Source organism: Cygnus atratus, chromosome 8 (genome assembly GCF_013377495.2).
Source record: "Cygnus atratus isolate AKBS03 ecotype Queensland, Australia chromosome 8, CAtr_DNAZoo_HiC_assembly, whole genome shotgun sequence".
NCBI lineage: Eukaryota > Metazoa > Chordata > Aves > Anseriformes > Anatidae > Cygnus > Cygnus atratus.
Genome location: NC_066369.1, coordinates 32,985,550 through 33,004,726, shown reverse-complemented (window position 1 = coordinate 33,004,726; position 19,177 = coordinate 32,985,550). Strand labels below are relative to the sequence as shown.

The 19,177-nt window shown below is 41.0% G+C and overlaps 1 protein-coding gene across 7 annotated transcripts in view; it reads right to left on the bottom strand.

Moving 5' to 3' along the window:
- Positions 1 to 2,992: 2,992 nt before the first annotated feature.
- The window catches only part of MSH4 (mutS homolog 4), a 36,724-nt gene continuing 20,539 nt past the window's right edge, over positions 2,993 to 19,177 (bottom strand). The window contains exons 11-20 of one of the 7 annotated variants that reach the window (XR_007708592.1): positions 18,930 to 19,099; positions 17,330 to 17,466; positions 16,799 to 16,902; positions 15,880 to 16,004; positions 13,856 to 14,056; positions 11,993 to 12,111; positions 11,325 to 11,453; positions 9,597 to 9,858; positions 8,503 to 8,591; positions 2,993 to 3,004 (exon numbers count right to left, since the gene is read on the bottom strand). Coding sequence is in view for 3 of the 7 variants with exons in the window: in XM_035564361.2 (XP_035420254.1) it covers positions 7,963 to 8,148; positions 8,503 to 8,591; positions 9,684 to 9,858; positions 11,325 to 11,453; positions 11,993 to 12,111; positions 13,856 to 14,056; positions 15,880 to 16,004; positions 16,799 to 16,902; positions 17,330 to 17,466; positions 18,930 to 19,099 (1,435 nt within the window). In the remaining 4 variants the exon portion in view is untranslated. Of the gene's footprint in view, positions 3,005 to 7,774; positions 9,859 to 11,324; positions 11,454 to 11,992; positions 12,112 to 13,855; positions 14,057 to 15,879; positions 16,005 to 16,798; positions 16,903 to 17,329; positions 17,467 to 18,929; positions 19,100 to 19,177 lie in introns of those variants that run through there. The other 6 variants (XM_035564361.2, XM_035564363.2, XR_004781396.2 and 3 more) reach the window with 6 other exon arrangements.

Below are 19,177 nucleotides of genomic sequence, written 5' to 3'. Positions count from 1 at the left end.
ATATGGACACTATGATCCCTTTCCATTTACCAAACCAAGATTCCAAACACCCCGTGATGGAAGTGCCTGTTCCTAATTATTCTGCCAATTCACTGGCAAGGGCGGTAAGCCCTTGCAACACTCTAGTTACTGTGCCATCCGGGGCAGTATTGTTGGGTATAGAAGTGCAACAACGGTTGCTCAGTATCTCACACACACACACACACACACCTCCTTTCTCCACGATCATCATATCTAATGCTATTCTGTTTTCCCAAGCCATTCTGCTGGTGGCATCTCGTTGTTCAGCGATTTCTCTTATCGCATCCCTTGTATAATTTATGAATATCTGCTGATTGTAATAAATACTCTTATTGATTGTTACCCACCAGAACAGCGACTCAAACCCTGAAGCAATTTGATTCCTGGCTTGCCGTGATAGGCAAGCTGTATGGTTACCTATAGCTGTAGAGAATGCAGGGGGAACCCTGATACTGCTATCACGCAAGGAAGGGAACAGCAAAGAGAGAGACTTACAGGCCTCATTTCCCCAGGCAGCCTTTTCTTGGTACAATGCAATCATACATCGCATCCCCTGGGAATCCCTGGTCCACCCCAATGGGAAGGACACTGTCTGGGCAATCGGTCATCCCGAGGCACAAGCATAGCAATTGCTATGGTTGAGACTCTGGACAGTATATTTGACCCATTCTATCCGGGCATTCACATCCCCATACCCTGTTTCAATCTCAAATGTTTGAACTGCCACATTTCAAAGAGGGCCTCCTGTCTTCTCTCCTGTTTTCTCCTTGAGTTTCTCCCTTTCTCTGATGGCAATAGAGGATCGTTTCCATACAGCTGTTCTCAATCTGGCTGTTGGGTCTCTCCCAGTTATTTGTTCTCTCTGCTCAATTGCCATTGGGCATTTAAATCTCCACAAGCTAACACCTCACAAACATTAAACATGACAGACTGTGATACATAATCCTCTGTCACATTCACCCCCTATTCTGATGGGGTATCCCATCTTATTATTATCTGGTCATGCCTTTTCCAAGTTGCCAATTGACCAAGGCCTTCTCTGAGGCCCACAATCACTAGAAACAAAATTAATAGTTGACTTTTCCCTGTCATTGTTTTTAACCCTTAGGTTTCCAAATAATTACCAATACAAAGAGTAAGATATATGTACACTACTACTAGAACAAAAACCCCTTGGGAGCACTTCAATTTGCCATAGGCCAGTCCTTTCTCTCAATCACGAGTCACACTCATTAGTTACCTGTGAAAATAAACGGTTAGTTTACAATTGTAAGCTTTTATCCTGCTCAGAGTCCGCTATGAGATTTTTCTCTTCGATTTTGTTGTGGTTTAGCCCGGCTGGCAGCCAAACACCACACAGCTGTTTGCTCACCCTCCCCCCTCCCTCTCCAGGATGGGGGAGAGAAACGGGAAAGTGAAGTCTGTGAGTTGAGATAAAGACAGTTTATTAAGACAGGGAAAAGAATAACAATAATAATAATAATAATAGTATTAATAGTAATAATGTGTACGAAAGAAGTGATGCACAATGCAATTGCTCACCACCCGTTGACCGATGCCCAGCCTATCCCCGAGCAGCCCGCCCCCCACCCCGGCTAGCCACCCCTATATATTGTTCAGCATGACATCAGATGGTATGGAATGCCCCTTTGGCCAGTTTGGGTCAGCTGTCCTGGGTCTGTCCCCTCCCAGCTCCTGCTGCATCCCTAGCCTGCTTGCTAGCAGGACAGAGCGAGAAGCTGAAAAGTCCTTGGTTTGGTGTAAGCACTGCTCTACAACAATTAAAACATCAGCATGTTATCAGCGCTCTTCTCATTCTAATCCAAAACATAGCACCCTGCCAGCTACTAGGAGGAAAATTAACTCTGTCCTACCTGAAACCAGGACAGATTTCAACTTCCAACAAGTCTTCTGTAGGAACAGCTTCCCAGGTACTAGGGTTGACGGACGCCTTCACTCGAGTATAGTGAGTCCAGCCTTTTTCTGCAGTTCTTACGGCTGTTTCAGTGGTTAGTAGTACTTGGAATAGTCCTTCCCATTCAGGCCGGAGTTTTGATTCTTTCCAGGTCCGAATCAGGACCCAGTTTCCTGGCTGATGGTGGAGAATGGGGAATTCCAAAGGTGGGGTTTGAGCCAACAACCCACGGGTTCTGAGAGATGACAAAGAAGAGGACAACCCCAGAATACAGTTCTTAAGAAAACTCTCTCTTGTTTCGAATTGCGGTATTTAATCCCTTCTGCCCAGATAGGGGAATCCGAACAGCATCTCATGCAGTGAAATTCCTAGATCCTGTCCCGGTGCTGTTTGAACCTGGAGGAGTGCTGAAGGTAATCATTCTACCCAAGGAAGTTGGGTTTCTAACACTAATTTAGTTAATTGCTTCTTTAATGTCTGGTTCATTCGCTCTACCTTCCCAGAAGAGGAGGGGTGCCAGGGGGTGTGAAAATTCCATTCAATCTCTAAGGCCTGCATTAACCCTTGCAGTACTTGTCAAGTGAAGTGACTTCCTTGATCTGAATCAATGTTTTCAACTATCCCACATCTAGGGACTATTTGCTCTGGTGATACCTTAGCCACCATGTTCGCAGTGGCAGATACCGAGGGGAAAGCTTACACCCATCCAGTCATGTGGTCAACTAGGACAAACAAGTACTTAAGTCTCCCTGCTTCAGGTAATTCGGTAAAGTCTACCTCTATGCTTTGGAAAGGTCGAATCCCTGGCTCCCGTCCCCCTCTAGGTGGGTTACGGATGACCTTGTTATTTACCTTTTGACATATGGTACATCCTCTGCATGTTTGCTTCGCTAAAGTGTATATTCCTACACAGACATACTTTCTTAGCACAACATCACACATTGATTGCACCTGCCAATGACTCTTTTGATGTAAAACAGTTAATATTTGCCTCATTGGTGCTTTATTCAGCATTTCTCTCCCAGCAGGGAGCATCCATTTTCCCTCAGACTTCGTGGCTCCTGATTCCTTAAAAAAAAAAAAAAAAAAAAAAAAAAAAATCTCTTAAAACTTTTTAATTCTGTCTTAGTTTTCAAGAATTCCCTGAATCCTCTCTGGATTTATTCTTCGTTTTCCCTCAGACATTAGATGCCTTAAATACCTGACTTCTCCTTCTACATACTGTCATTTATTTTTCAATACTCCCAAGCCCTGCTTTCCCAGAAAGTCGAATAGCTTGTCAGTAGCTTCCTTCACAACTGTTTTCTCCTGTCCTGACAATAAAAGATCATCTGCATATTTGTAACAGTAATACCTCCTCGGGAGGTTGTAATCGCTCCAAAATCTGTTCTAGAACTTGCCCAAATTAATTGGTGACCCTGTAAACCCCTGAGGTAAAACTGTCTGCCTGTATTGTTGCTTCCGCCCCCATTTCAGGGTCTTTCCAGTCAGAGGTGAATAGATCTTTGCTATCAGGGCCTGAGAGCACTCCATTAAAAACACTGTTATTCCAGTCTAACAATTTGCTATTTGAATGCCCAATGTCATCATCAAATCCCTTCTCAACAAGTTAGTCCCTGCCTTTGGTACATACAGTAATTGCCCAGCGATCATTTTATCCCCTACTCTCAGCCTGGTATTCCCCAAAAGTGGCACTGTTATCCCAGCCCCTTCTACCCCCATCACTTTTAGGGTTTCATTAGTTAATTTAATCCCTGATACTTTACAAGCCAATAATGATCTAGCTGCCCTAGTGTATTGGGTTCACATAGCAAGGTTCGGGGGGGGGCGGGGGGGGAAGCAGGCTGCCCCCCCCCCCCCAGTACTTGGGAAACTGACCAAACACCACAGCAAATATACCAAAACTTCTAGACTGTTACTTAGATAATGCCTTCATCCTCTTTCCCTACTCGTTCAACTTCAAACAGCTCTGTCAAACACTACATACCACACCTTTAACACCTTCACTAACCCTTTTTAACACTTCTATCTTTCTCCAGCCTGTACTTTCCCATTTTCCTTCTCTCCTCCTTCTTCCACTCCGGATATTCCTATTTGAAGGGGCCAGCCTGGCCACGCTTCAAAGCCTGTTCCTGAGCTTTCCTTGCCTGCCGTTCCTTCATCTCCCTTCCTCTCCTTTCCATCCTGGCCCTGACTCCCCCTGAAGATTTTCTTCCTCTTTCTCCAACCCTCCGCCTCACTACCTGCTACACTGTCAATACCAGTAGTTTCGCTCTCTGCTTTTCCTTCTCATCTCCCCTCCCGATATACACCTCCAGGGCCTCCTGCAGGACTCCACAGTGACTGTTCGCTACATCCCCCCACCTTCTGGAGCTTTTTCTGTGTATCTTGCCAGGCTTTAATCACAAAATGAACTTTCAAGGGACCTTGGGATACCAGGTCCTCGGGATTCATCCACGAGTACTTTCTCATTCTGACCCCAAATCTCTCATATGATTTCTGTGTTGTGCATTATTATTACTCCAGCCAGGATCAGCAAGTGGGTATTTCTACCCTGCCGGTATTACCCCTGGTCCTGGAGGATGAGCTCTCTCTCCCATTTTTGTATAGCAGCTCTCCTCCCGATCATTCCTATTTCTTTCCCTGTAAACAACATACTTATAATTCCCCCTCAAGAGCGTAAGTTAGGTCCTAGGAACTGGTCTAATAGTTCAGCTAGCCTGTTGGGGTCCTCAACTAAGGACTTCGTCTCCTCCTTAAAACTCCTAACCTCTCTGCCGGTAAGGAGAGGGGGGAGTTCACCTAAGAGGATACACAGTTAGCGTTAGTACTGTTAGTATCAGGGAAGGCAAAATTCTCAGCATCTCTTCTACCTTGTTCTTGCCAGAGCCTAGAGTACACTCCTTCTCTAGGGACAGTGTTAATTACAGTCCCTGTCTCCCTTCCTAGAGCGACTGCTGCTGCCACCGGTGCAATATTAGGATTACAGGGAGCGTAACTTGGCTCCTTCTCCAGAAAAGGAATCTTATTGTTTACATAAGAATTTAAAGCCCGGATTTTCATCAGACCCGTATTTTGGCCAAAATACTGCTGTTTCCTTAATTGGTTCTTTTGTCCTGACTGATACACAATATTTAACCTTTTTTTTTTTCCCCTTTCTTTTATCATCTCCTCTGATTTTGATATTATTTTTCCAATTTCTTATCATTCTTCAGGAAGACCTGTCGGTAGGCACTCCCCAAGGGATATCTCCCTGTTCCCTGGAACTCATATTTCCCATTTTTCCTAGCCCTTGTCAGTGTGCTGCTACAGAAATTTCCCTCCTGCAGGGTACCACACACTAACGTTCCGATTCTGGAAAATGGGGGCGTACTGCCAAGCACTTTACCGTGCAAGGGCTACCGTACACCAGATGTCCCGAGACTCTTCCTTTCTCTCTCTTATCTCACGCTTCATCTGTCTCCAGCCACGCCCCTCACGGAGCTACAGAACTACGGATCAGGACTCTCCACACTCGCTTCGTACAAAAGTATGTCTCAATCACATATCACACAGAGCCTCACCCAACCACCAAGGCAATACTTAACATTTCTTACCTTGGTCTGTGCACAGAGTTACCAGATCAATTCCTAAACCCCATAGTGCCTACCTTCTTCCCTTCCCCACTACTTCATGGATCCTGCCTCTTTAATCAGTCTCGGGCCCTCTGTCAGCTCTCCGCACAACTGCCTGTAACAGATCCTACTAGTTGTTACCTCAAAAAGAAGGACGTACCAATATCTACTTAGAAACGCATCAGTCCATAGACTCTGACCCACCTAAAGAACCGTGCAACTGACTGAAGGAAAACCAAAGCACTTACCCCAAAGTGCAGCCCAGGCAGAATGAACTCTCTGATGGCATACCTGGGGCTCATATACCATTTGGCCCCGCCCAGCACCCAAACCCAATCACCTGGGAAAGGTGAAAAGGAGGGGCAAAGCACAAGAAAGTAGAAAGAGAGCAGGAGGAGCAGCAGCAGCTGTTTTTCTTTTCCTTTATTTTTTTTTCTAGCTTATCTGAACAGCATGCAGAGTGCAGACAGGAGAACTGGTGTCTCTCTAGAAGCAACAATACCAATGCTTTTGCTTCAGCTTTGAATATTGAAATGACAATATGAGAAAGCAAGTTACTGAAGCTAACTGGAATTAGCTCAACCTTTCTTCTACACAGGAAGAAAAATCTAGCAGCGTAACAGATTACACCCCAAAAAGAAAATCAATGTAGTAACATCACTCGCAGGAAAAAAGAAAACTGCGCATGCGCGGCCCCGCGCCGGCTGCAGTACCCGCTTTTCCCCGGCAGGTGGCGGCAAAGGGCGCCCGGGGGCACCATCGCGCATGCGCAGCCCCGAGGCGCCTGCAGTACCCGATTTTCCCCAGCAGGTGCCGGCAGAGGGCGCCCGGGTGCGCCACTGCGCATGCGCGGCCTCGCGCCGCCTGCAGTACCCAATTTTCCCCGGCATGGGGCGACAGAGGGCGCCCGGGGCTCTACCGCGTCTGCGCGGCCCCGAGGGGCGTGCAGTACCCAATTATCCCCAGCAGGTGGAGGCAGAGAGCGCCTGGGGCAGCCCCGCGCATGCGCGGCCCCGGGCCGCCTGCAGTACCCGCTTTTCCCCAGCAGGTGGCGGCAGAGGGCGCCCGGGGGCGTCACCGCGCATGCGCGGCCCCGAGGCGCCTGCACTACCCAGTTTTCCCCGGCAGGGGGCGGCAGAGGGCGCCCGTGGGCGCCACCGCGCATGCGCGGCCCCGAGGCGCCTGCAGTACCCGTTTTTCCCCGGCAGGGGGCGGCAGAGGGCGCCGGGGGGCCACCGCGCATGCGCCGCACTGAGGCACCTGCAGTACCCAATTATCCCCGGCAGGTGGCGGCAGAGGGCGGCCCGGGGCACCATCGCGCATGCGCGGCACCGCGCCGCCTGCACTACCCAATTATCCCCAGCAGGTGGCGGCAGAGGGCGGCTGGGGCTCCACCGCGCATGCGCGGACCACCGCTGCCTGCAGTACCCACTTTTCCCCGGCAGGGGGCGTCCCGCGGTCAGCAGGCACAGCTTCCCACACCATTTTCCCAGAAGAAGCACAAACGAAAACAGCAGAAATTTGCACCCCACGCCGCCTCAGGGAGGAAGTATCTGCCTTGGGCAACGTGCCGCTCCCGGCTGGGAAGCTGAGCGACGGCAAGCTGAAACAGTACATTTTTTACCAGGATAAAAAAGGCAGGGAGATAATAATAACGAACCCAACGTGGGCAACGGGAAGCTCAGAGCCCAGTGACCACAACTCCCGGCTTGCTGTGGGAGAAGGTGCTCCTGGCGGCTTGACACTGCGGACACCGCGGAGCCAGCCCCGGGCTTCCCGACCTGCAGCCCAGCACCCAGAGACCCGTTTTTTTAACAAAAAAAGGAAAAAGAATAGCATTTTGTTAAAATTTATATCCCGTTATTTTCTACTCAAAACCCAGTAAACAGTGTTAAAAAGTCCTCGGTGCCGAGTTCTGGAGAAGAAGCAGTACTGGACTGGTTACTTGATGTTGCATTAAACAATGATTTAGAGAGTTAGAACCCTCTATGAGCAGGGAGCAACAGGATTTGCACATGCACATCCAACAGCGCAAACAGAACTTGTCTGTGAAAGACAAGCGGACAGTCTGTTTCAAAGACTGCTTTTTGTTAGGTAAAATCTTTGGTATTGGATGTAAGAGCTCTAGTACCACATATATAATGTGGAAATGGCTAATTATACAACTTTTTGTCTCTAAAATAATGAAAGGAATATAGTTATTATCAAAAAAGAACTGTTTCACATACAAAGTAAATGCTTTTATTTGTGACAAAAAAAAACAAACATGAAGAATATGGTCTTTGGTAGTGAGTATAATTTAGACTAAGAATGAAGACATTATAGACATACAGGAAGCTGTGTTTCTAATACTGTGGAAAAAATCAGAATCTTCTTGCAGTCAAAAATTATTAAAACAGCCTGCGTTATACATTACTGTTGTTCATCGTTTTGTTCAGATGCAGGAAAACTGGCTTTATACTTTTTCTTCAAACCTTTCAAATATATTCGCAAACTGTCTGAATCTAATCGTGAATTTCTGGCAGTCTGAACCAATCTCATTGCTAAATGATATACAGCTCTGCGTTTCATCATCTCAGGAGTGCTTTTCTGCTGGTGCTGTTCTTAAAAACATATTCATGCATTAAAATAGGAAATTAATGATGTTCTGTCATTACAATACTAATAGTGTGTTTTCCAACCTATTTCTGATCAGGTGATTCTTGTTTTAAACTCCAACATTACATCTAATGCTCCTTTAATGCTAAGGAATTATTTGTGTTGTCACCTAACAGTGATCTCTTATAATTAACAATCTCTTATAATTAGTTTGAGAAATAAAAATTTTACTTTCTTGATGCCATCTATCATCATAAAACCTTATGTAGCATTTATTCTGTAGCCTTTTAGAAACAATGAAAATATACAGTTTTATAAAAACTATGAATTAAAGTATAACTACCCACTACGTACCAAAATTTGTTTTGCAATATGATTTGTGATTTCCTTTGCATCCAAAATTATGGATGGTGGTAGAGAGGAAACTTCTGCAGCTTTTAATCCTAAACATAGAAAATACAAATTAGGATTTTTGATAAATATCTTTTCCCATCCTTCACAGTATGTGTGCTAGAATCAGCTGAGCTCATTTTTAAAGGGTGAAATTTTCATTTAAAAAAAAAATTAATATAAATTTTCTCTTTTGGTCTCTTTTTCAAAACAATACTGTTTTGAGAGGTGCTAAATAAAATGCCTACTTTGTTGTAATGGTGCCTCTAAAATACACTTTCACTTAAATTACTGCTGTCAGAAAGTGGGCAGGATTTGATACATTAGAGGCTAAAGGGAAAAAATGAGACAGTGGTGGTAATAGCCTTCTCTGTTTAGTTTTTCAGTTTGGCAGGCTGGCAAGATACTGAGATTGTGCTAAACATGCTCCCCACTGAATCTGGGCATCTACTGGATATGGATGTCACATTCCAACTTCTACACTCTTGCCAGCAGTCAAGGTGTCAGATACTCAGGATAAGAAAAATATGTGGTATTTTCCGCCCTAATATGATTTTTTCACTTTTCATTTTGCCTGTTGCCCTGGCTGTTGAGAGGAAATTCTGTGCTTCATCAGGTCTACACTAATCCTACATCTAATACTGTAGGGTTAAAAATTGAAAAGGGGCAAGAATTGCCCTTACACTTTTTTTTTTTTTAATGTAACTTTGCTCAAGTACGACAATAAAGCAACACTGAGTTACTAAAGGTCTCCTGTTCTCTAAGAACACTGTCTAAACATGTTTTTTTTCTGAGTTAGGACTGTAGCATCCAAAACTGACCTTGTACTGACAAAGGCAAAGAAATTTACAACTGAAATTCTGATAAAGAAGCATTTTAAGTCTAGTTATTTCAAACCTGATTGGAGTAATCTGGAGTCCTCAGTCACCACTGGCTTGCAATAATTATGTTTAGCTAACTACCTATTGATTAAATGTCACCTAAATCACAGATCCAACTATGGAATCTAGCATTTGGAAACGTATGGATTTCTGTAACTCTTTAAAACATAGTTATACCTTATTGTCACTCATTCATTTCTTTACTGACTCACAATCCTTCAATTTGTCCAGTCTTCTATTAAGAGTCATAGTGGAATCCATTACCATAGTTCTTTTCCTCTGTATATCCTTTAGAGAGCGTGTAAGTGTACGCGATTTTTTCCTTCTTTATAGCACTGCTTCCCACATGTTGCACTTCAAAATGGTAATTTTCCACATTGGGATATAAAGCATCTATATGACACAGTTCCAGGAAATGTGTAGCAAACAATGTAAATGCCTAAATAAGAAAAAAAGAAAATTTATTTTTGAAATGATCCTTTAATAAATAAACCCCACCTACAGTACTGTGTTCAGCGCAGGGGACTCCAGCACAAGAGACATGGACCTGTTAGAGTGAGCCCAGAGGAGGGCCATGAAGATGATCAAGGGGCTGGAGCACCTATCCTACAAAGACAGGCTGAGGGAGTTCGGGTTGTTGAGACTGGAGAAGAGAAGGCTCCAGGGAGACCTTATAGCAGCCTTTCAGTACTTAAAGGGGCCTACAGGAAAGCAGGAGAGGGACTCTTTGTCAGGGAATGCAGTGATAGGACAAGGAGTAATGGCTTTAAACTAAAACACGGTAGATTAAATTAGATATTAGGAAGAAATTCGTCCCTTAGAGGGTGGTGAGGCACTGGAACAGGTCACCCAGAGAAACTGTGGACGCACCATTCCTGGAAGTGCTTAAGGCCAGGCTGGACAGGGCTTGGAGCAACCTGGTCTAGTGGGAGGTGTCCCTGCCCACAGCAGGGAGGTTGGAACTAGATGATCTTTAAGCTCCCTTCCAATCCAAACCATTCTATGATTCTAAATTGCACGGGATAAGAAAAATGATCTCTCAGATGTCCATTTTTTCCTCCACAATTCTGAAAAGCCATCTTTAAATTACTAAAATAATTACTAAAACAAATGAAAAAAATTAAGCCATGAGTTCTATCATTGGCAAGGATATCTTATCCCATTCAGGATTCCCCCACTCCTTTCTCAATGGAAGGAAAGGAACATCAGAAGTAACACAAAATCCACGATGCTTTTAAAATCTGACTTGGGTTATTTTGAACAACTGTCAAATGGTTGCCTTAATATTTTCAGTGAATGCTTTTCCAGCAGTACAAGCTACAGAAAATGTGTTTTTAGACCAAACCACATAAGTGCTCTGAATAAAACTCTGACAAGAAACTGAATCTATGCGTGTCAAAAAGCTGATAACAAACTGAGGTTGATTACAAAACTAGTAATAGAGGTTACTAGTAATAAAAGAAACTTCCAACCCATCTAAAATAATCTTCCACTTTTCTAAGCAAACCTCTAACCTCTATAATCAATTCTTAAGTTGTATGGAAGAACCGTTGGTAAGATAACAGACACGTAAAGAGGTTCACCTTTAATGTTCAAGCATACAAAGTTGTACTAAGCAAAACTAAACAGACTCGGTTAGCCTTTTTCTAGACAAGAAAGCAAGCTTCCAAGCAAGTAGTAAAGAGATGGAGACCAGTGAACCGAAGTGCAGATTACATCAGCATTTTTTGTCTATCACCATATCTTTGCATTCATCAGTTACAAAAAAATGTCAAATGTCTTATGTAGGCAAGAAATACCTAAAATAATTAAGTTCAGTTATGAGAAATTACTGTTTGCTTCCAGTATGATAAAATAATTAGAAGGCTTAAACCTTTTTTTTTTTTTTTTTTTTTCCAGAATTACCTTCAAATTCAACAGGTATTCACAGGCAGCATAACAAATGCCAATACCTTCTTCAGCACTGGTACCTCTGCCAAGTTCATCAATTATGATGAGTGATTTGTCATTAGCGTTTTGTATGATGTATGTTATCTAGGAAAATATTAAATTTGTTGTCATTCCTAGAAATGCATCTTTTTAAAAACTCTGCTACTAATAGGAATAGTTTGTATTATTCAGATAAAACTTAAATGTAAAAAAAAAACCCGTCAGATCCATATATTTTACTTTTTTCACAGCTTTCAAATAGCTGTCAATTCTTAACAAGCAAAGATTCGTCTTACAGCACTCTTTCTTTTTTCCATTGACCATATCAGTTTTCCTCAAAATCGTATCAGTTTAGGAGAGAAAGTGAGAAGGCTTAGGCTTAGAAAAATACTTCTGTAAGGCTCAAGAAATAACAAAAAAACTTTGGAACCACTGTCCAAACGAACACCAATTTCTACCCAAATTGGAGTATCTTTATTTAAGAAATGCATGTTGTCTGTAGTTTATCATTTAGGTAAGAGATTAAAGCTGAAATTTTGTACTGTTTCTAAAATACACTCTTTCGGTAGAAATATACTAGTACAATTTCAATCAGATTAACAGTAAAAATGGGCCCTGGCCCCTGGATTAGCTATGTTTAATACCTCTTTCATTTCCTTCATGAATGTTGAGGCATTTGTTTCTATATCATCATCCATACCTATTCTGGTAAAAATTTGCTCTGCGATTCGAAAAGAACAATACTCTGCTGGGACGTAAGAACCTGCAAAACAAGTAAGGTAAGAGTTTTCTCATATCAGTGTGACAAATGCCAGCTTGCCTGAATATGTCAGTGTTTTACATTTGGTCTTTATGCACTGTACAGAATGCACCTTGTTCTGCAAAGTTTTGTAGGATAATATTCTACCGCTACTTTATAAGAAAAAATATTACAGAGATACCGTAATTGAAGAATCTTATCAGCAATACCTTAAGAAATCATACGCCTGAAGCTGTGCGTCAGTCTAAAGGGATGCAAAAGTGGGAATGAACTGTAGAATTAATTTACATTTCTGTAGACATTGCGATACTAACCCCAGGGAATCTTAGTTTCATAAACCAAGATTTATATTGCCTTACCAGACTTTGAGACTTACTAGTTTTATAGAATAGAAAAGAACACGAAGCTTGCCAGAAGACTTTGCAGACTTTATTCATATTAAAGTCATGTTTCTGAGAGTAATTCCTGAAGAACATGCTGTTTGGGATTATACCTATAAACACACACTGAACAAATTTTATTCTCCACTGCTAAGTAAGTTCAAGATCATCTAGTTCCAACCCCCCTGCCATGGGCAAGGATGCCACCCACTAGATCAGTTTGCCCAGGGCCTCATCCAACCTGGTCTTTAACACCTCCAGGGATGGGGCATCCATAACCTCTCTGGGCAACCTGTTCCAGTGCCTCACCACCCTCTGAGTGAAGAATTTACTCTTAACCTCTAATCTAAATCTCCCTTCTTTTAGTTTAAAACCATTCCCCCTTGTCCTGTCATTTGACTGAGCAAAAAGTTGCTCTTTTGTTCAGAAGAGTCCAAAAAGTTCATCTTTTTTATAAGCCCCCTTTAAGTACTGAAAAGCTGCAATAAAGTCTACCTTGGAGCCTTCTCTTCTCTAGCCCCAGCTCTCAGCCTTTCTTCATAGGAGAGGGGCTCCAGCCCTCTGGATCAACTTCGTAGCCCTCCTCTGGACCCGTGCTAACAGATCAACATCCTTCTTGTGCTGGGGACCCCAGACCTGGATGCAGTACTCCTGTTGGGTCCTCTCAAGGGCTGAGTAGATAGAGGGGGACAGTCCCCTCCCTCGACCTGCTGTCCACTCCTCTTTTGGTGCAGCCCGGAATGCACACTTGGCCTTCTGGGCTGCAAGCACACGCTGCTGGCTCATGTCAAGCTTTTCATCCAACAGAACTTCCAAGTCTTTTCCTGAAGGGCTGCTCTCACTGAGTTCTCTTCCCAGTCTGTACTAATGTCTGAGATTGCTCTGACCCAGCTGCAGCACCTTTAACTCAGACTTGTTGAACCTCATTAGGTTCACGTGGGCGCACCACGCTTTTGTCCAGGCCCCTTTGATGGCATCCCTTCCTTATGTTGTATTGACTGTACCACTCATCTTAGTGTCATCTGCAAACTTGCTGAGGCTGTGCTCCCATCGTCTGTGTCACTGATACAGATATTAAACTGTCGGTACCAGTCCAAGGATGGACCCCTGAGGTACACCACTCATCACTGGCCTCCACCTGGACAGACACAGAGCCACTGACCACCACTCTCTGGGTGCAACTTTCAAGCCAATTCCTTATCCCCTGAATGGTCCACCCATCAAAAGAACTAAACATTAGATTTTACTATTTAGATAGAATCTTATTCTTGAAACTGAAACATTAAGCTTCAACAATAATTCTATTTTTAACAAGAAACCAATAAAAGTGGTGCAAAAGATTACAAATATGGTATAGTCTTACTCACCAATCTGGGCCATAATTTGACAGAGTGCAATCTGTTTTAGATATGTTGATTTTCCACTCATATTTGGTCCTGTAATAATGAGAAAGTTGCTACCCTCTGTCAGGTATGTGTTGTTAGATACAGGTTTCTCCATAGCTATCTTTTCAAGAATGGGATGCCATCCCTGCTTGATCGCTAAAGTATCTGTAAATTCTGGACGAACTAAAAGAGAAAAAGGATACAAAGCTTTGTAGAGTTATGGAAACCTTTAAGTCACTAAACTAGTGTGGTCTGAAATAAATCCATTCTTACGGAAGTCAAACTCTGTGGTCCCAATTCCCTAATTTTTACTTTCCTGTAGTCAGCAAGACTAAGATAGAGCACTTGAAAGAATTACCGGCTATTTTCAGATATAGATTCTGATCATCTTTCAAGCCCTCAAGATTTATTACTACAAAAAGAATCCCATAACTAACGCTATATTTCTAAATTAACATAGTGTTTGTGTTGCACGGTAAGTAGTACAGAACTCCAGTAATAAAGAAAAATACAAACAGTGAAACTTCAAAAGTAATTCAAATGGAGAATGTGGAACCCAGTTTCATTTTTATATCTACTATGTAGCAGTATAAAAATAAACTTACAAAATACAGGGAAGTCATGAACTCTACCTGTTACTAATACATATATATTATTAGATAAGCATAGGAAGCAAGGAAGTTGCCTTTAATTTTTGTTTTTATAGTATATTGATAATCCGTGTATGTACCATGCCTATGTAGATCCATTTGATACTGGGACTATCTGTATGTATTTCTGTCCAAACAGTTTTTTTCTCAACCTATTCCTTATGCCTCCTCTCTGTCTACTTCTATGGCACTACTGCAGGCTAACAAGGAAGTATTGTTAAAATTGCTTATCTGTTTAAATGGAACAGCCTTCAAGAAAGAAATGCCAAAGCAGGTTTTCAAGTTTCAACATTGAGCAACTCTAACTACCACGTGTAGCTTTTAGCCATTTAATGGTTTAGGAGAGAGAGAGTCAAGTGGCACAGGAGACTGAAAGCTACAAATGACAGTCTGTTTCTTTGGGCAGATACACATTCAGGCCTGGCAGTGGAAACTGCAGATTTACAGGAGAAGCAAAGCAGCTTTAGACTCATTATTAACTGCTGAAGTACAGTTGTGCTCTGATTCATTTGGCGTGAAAAAGGTTGCAATGACTCAAGTGTACCAGTTACTGATGCGAATGGAATCATCTGCACATAAAGAATCACTGCGATACTGCAAAGTAAACAAGCTCTACTCCTGTACAGGAAATTTCAGAGCAGCATCAGTAATGATGAGCTAATACACCTACAGAGATGGCTTTCCAGACCTAATGTGATTTAGCATCTACACAGCATTGTACTCTAGATAAGTACCTCAGGTTTGCATTGGTTGTACAGATAGGTATCTCAGGTCAGCACTAACTGAAGACCATGAGTTCATTTGTACATTGCAAAAATGGGCTAGGGAAGCAGAATGACCCAGTGATGCAATACAACCAAACTTCTGACCCAGGAGGTGAATAATATGCAAGTAAGCACATGATCTTGGATTCCTTAGAAGACTCTACTTCCCAAAAATATCTAAAAGTGTTACAAAAGTTGAAGCAAATAAAGAAGTTAGCCACTTATTTTGTCTTAAGGTATAAGAAGGCTGACCTCCTTATATAATCTTGTGGCCTTTTGGAACAGAAGGGTAAACTCAGCACGTTCACAGACGACATACTTTTGAAAAGAATACGCTTACACTGGCTAACTTGAAAAGACTGGCTATGAAGGCTTACAGCATCTAAATGGCAGAATGTATTTCCAGTGGATAGAAATAGGAAGAGTATCAGCACAAAACTGGCAAGGATAGACCAAGATACTTAGAGCCTACTGAGACCTAGAAAAATAAATGACATGGGCTTAGCAATTGGAGAACCAGACAAACAACTTGGATATCCTCCAGCAGGAGGGTCTTTAATTGGCCTATGACAGAATCAAACAAGAAACTTACCATAGTCGGAAACAGTGCAGACATGGGCGAATGAAAGCAGCATGTCCAGCATTGACACAGTATCAGACAGCTTGTATAGGCAATGAATATGTTCATAGATCTCGTTCAGTAGCTTACACACGATTCTAAAATAAGACACTGATTTAGCTGTTGTACAGTACCTAGTGTCACTTTATACACCTTATGGAAATAAAGCAACAGTTAATAATGTTTATACTCCATATGTTAGGATGTGAGGTTATCAAATGCAGGCAAATACGTTGATTTCTTTGAAGTATATTAAGATCTTATACAGTAATCTCAGATTAATTACTGCTATCAGACACAAGACACATAGCTCAAATACCAACAGCTCGTAAGAAAGCTTCATAAAGAATTAACTACAAATATAGCTGTGGAGTCAAGTATGTTCTATTAACATCTCAAATATGACTCTAATTCCCTTATGCCTTCATGCAAACAAACATGGTTTCTAAAAATAATTTTCATAAAATTCACGTGAAATGTTACACCTAGTAAGTCTTCTGAAACAACAGAGCAACACAGGGTGCAGCAAGGACAAAAATACAGATATAGGTAATTCTACTGTAAATGCAAGAGTGACTAAAATTAATGATTCTCCATTAAAAAATTAATACATTTACTGTGCCATTTTATGGAGATAATTCATCCATAAAAATAATTACAAAGGCTACATTTCTAAATAAATGCCTATGTATTTGTAATCATCTTAATACAATAAACACCATGTTACTTCCTTTCTCTCAGGTACTATACTTGATCAGTGTCACTTTGGATTATTTCTGTAAGTAACCATAATTTAACAAAAAGGTAGCATTAAGAAAACATGTAATTAGCTGTTAATGGGATAAAATAAATGCTGTTAGCACAAACATTTAATAGTTTTAAGTGGTCTTACAAGTATGTCATGTGATATATTTCTCTCAGGGACTCCTGACATCTCTCATTCATTTTTATTAAGTCTGCTGAAGTGAAGCTATACGTGTTTTTCATTTTAGTGATCTATGGGGAATTCAAACCAACAGTAAGAACTTGTCACATAATCAGAAGCGAAAAACAGTTTCTAAAAGCAAACTGGGAAAAACATAGGAAAAAAAAGGGGAAAAAATAATGCCTTGTTTCATTTCATAAAAGTCTATTTAGGAAAAAAATCCTCGCAAAAGAATGCAGTTATCGGCAAGATACACAACTTTATAATTGCAAACAACATAATTGCATGTAATTGCGTATTTCTTACTATATTAAGTATAGCTAGAAATAGTGTGGTTATAAAAAACATACCAATTACACCTTCATTTATTTCTAGGTATATTCACTGAAATTATTTTAATTATTTAAATTACCGTATGTGTTTTATTAGTGTATTATACATTTTATATAAGTTACTCATTCAAAAGTATTTTGAAGAAAACATCTCTAGTGCAGATACCTTTGTAAATTCTGAAGGAAGTTGGCCACTGGGCAGTGTTGAACAATCAGCATTCATCTGGATAAAAAATCCACGAGCAGAACTGAAACTTGTTTTCATTGGTAGGTTGTACTTTTCTGCAAGTTGTGTTATCATACCTACGTATCACAAATAAAGATTGGAACCAAATTACATACACACATGCATACATACTTATATGCACAAACTGCGGAAGTGATTTACATAGGTCGAACATGTCAGATAAGTAACATGACTAAAGGCCTTAAAAGTGGATCTATGGGATCTAATTAATGTATTAATGTAAAAAATTGGCTGTATAAAGGGATTGGAAAAAAAAAAACCATGGGGAATCAGATTTATTTGCGTGTTCTTTAAATGACTCTAAGCAGTCTTCCACCCCTCACTGAGGGTAATGCTTTACATTTGTAATCCCACCCTTAAATCAGTCTTGTTTCTAGATGAGATGGGTGTACATAGGAAACTGTTACATGGTTGAAGAAGATGTATTACAAAGTTATGGGACTTCTGAACAATGCAAATAGTGGTATTCCTTTGAGAAGAAAGGCTGGATTTATTTAGTGGTGTTTCCTGATGCTTGCTGCTCTAAGCTTGTTCACTTTTGTGTTCCAAGCACCCATGATGTAGACCAACAAAGTTATAGGCCATTCTGGATATTTCAGTCTTGGAGTTGCTTAGAGTATAATGTGGTAAAGAACAAAAGAGAGAAAAACCCCTTCTCCAAGCACATTGGCTACAGTAAAAACAGGCAAGGGGAACACAGATGTCGACACACTCTTTAGTCCTCGCAGCTACCAAATTTTGGAAGGTTTAGGAAAGAAAAAGCAGTAACGTCTGTATTTTTCACCATGTATTATATAGACTATAAGCCTGGAAGGAAACAGGAGGTTCACAACATATTACAGATGCTAAAGTTTCTGATACTTTGTAATTTTTCTAATTATACAGAAAACTAAAAAGCTGGTCCTCTAGCTAGAAATCAAACTAAAACTTTTTTGACTAGAATTTAAAAACTAAAATTTTGAACTAAAGAAAAAAAAATCCATTCCTGAGGATATTTTTTCATCTATTTTAAATTAAGGATAAACACAAAGGTTAATAAAGCACAGTAATAAATAATACGCTAAAATTTCTTTAATTTGTACTTTCCAACTCCTAATAGCTTGGCTGAAAAACAGCCCACAGATAGGTCAAGGCTGGTCAAAATATAAAGAAGAAAGTACTGAGATATTTTAAGCTAATAAAAATAATTCATTTTTTTATACAGAATTGTTTTAGTTGGAATAATTATTATGCTTTAACTTTTCTGTATTTTTAGAGGATAAGGAGCAGAGGAGTCAAATAAATGAGTCAGAATGTAATTGTTCATCCTCATTTAAATGAAATCGAGTTTTTACCTACAAACGGAGAATCTGAACGTATGTATCAAAAGTACTTTAGTTACTCATCAGTGATGACCAGTTTATAACAATACTAAATACATTTTCTGTATAAGGCTATAAAGCATGATTATGTGGCTTCTGTATGCCAGATACAACGTTTTTTGAACTGCAAGTAAATAAAAGTTTTGGTTTGGAGATACCTGCTATGTCATCAACAATTTCTGTGTATGTTCTACGAGCTATGTCAAGGAATTCATTGATGTTTGGCTTAACAGCATAGCATTTTTGTGTCCTCATACTCAGACATCCTTTTGTGTACCTTGTATCATCATTAATTACAGTTGTAATCTTCTCAAGTATAATTCCAAACCTGCAATATTAGTAGTGTTACTTATTAGCAATGTAATATTTTAGTTTTTATTTGCATTATCATTCTGAAATTACAAAT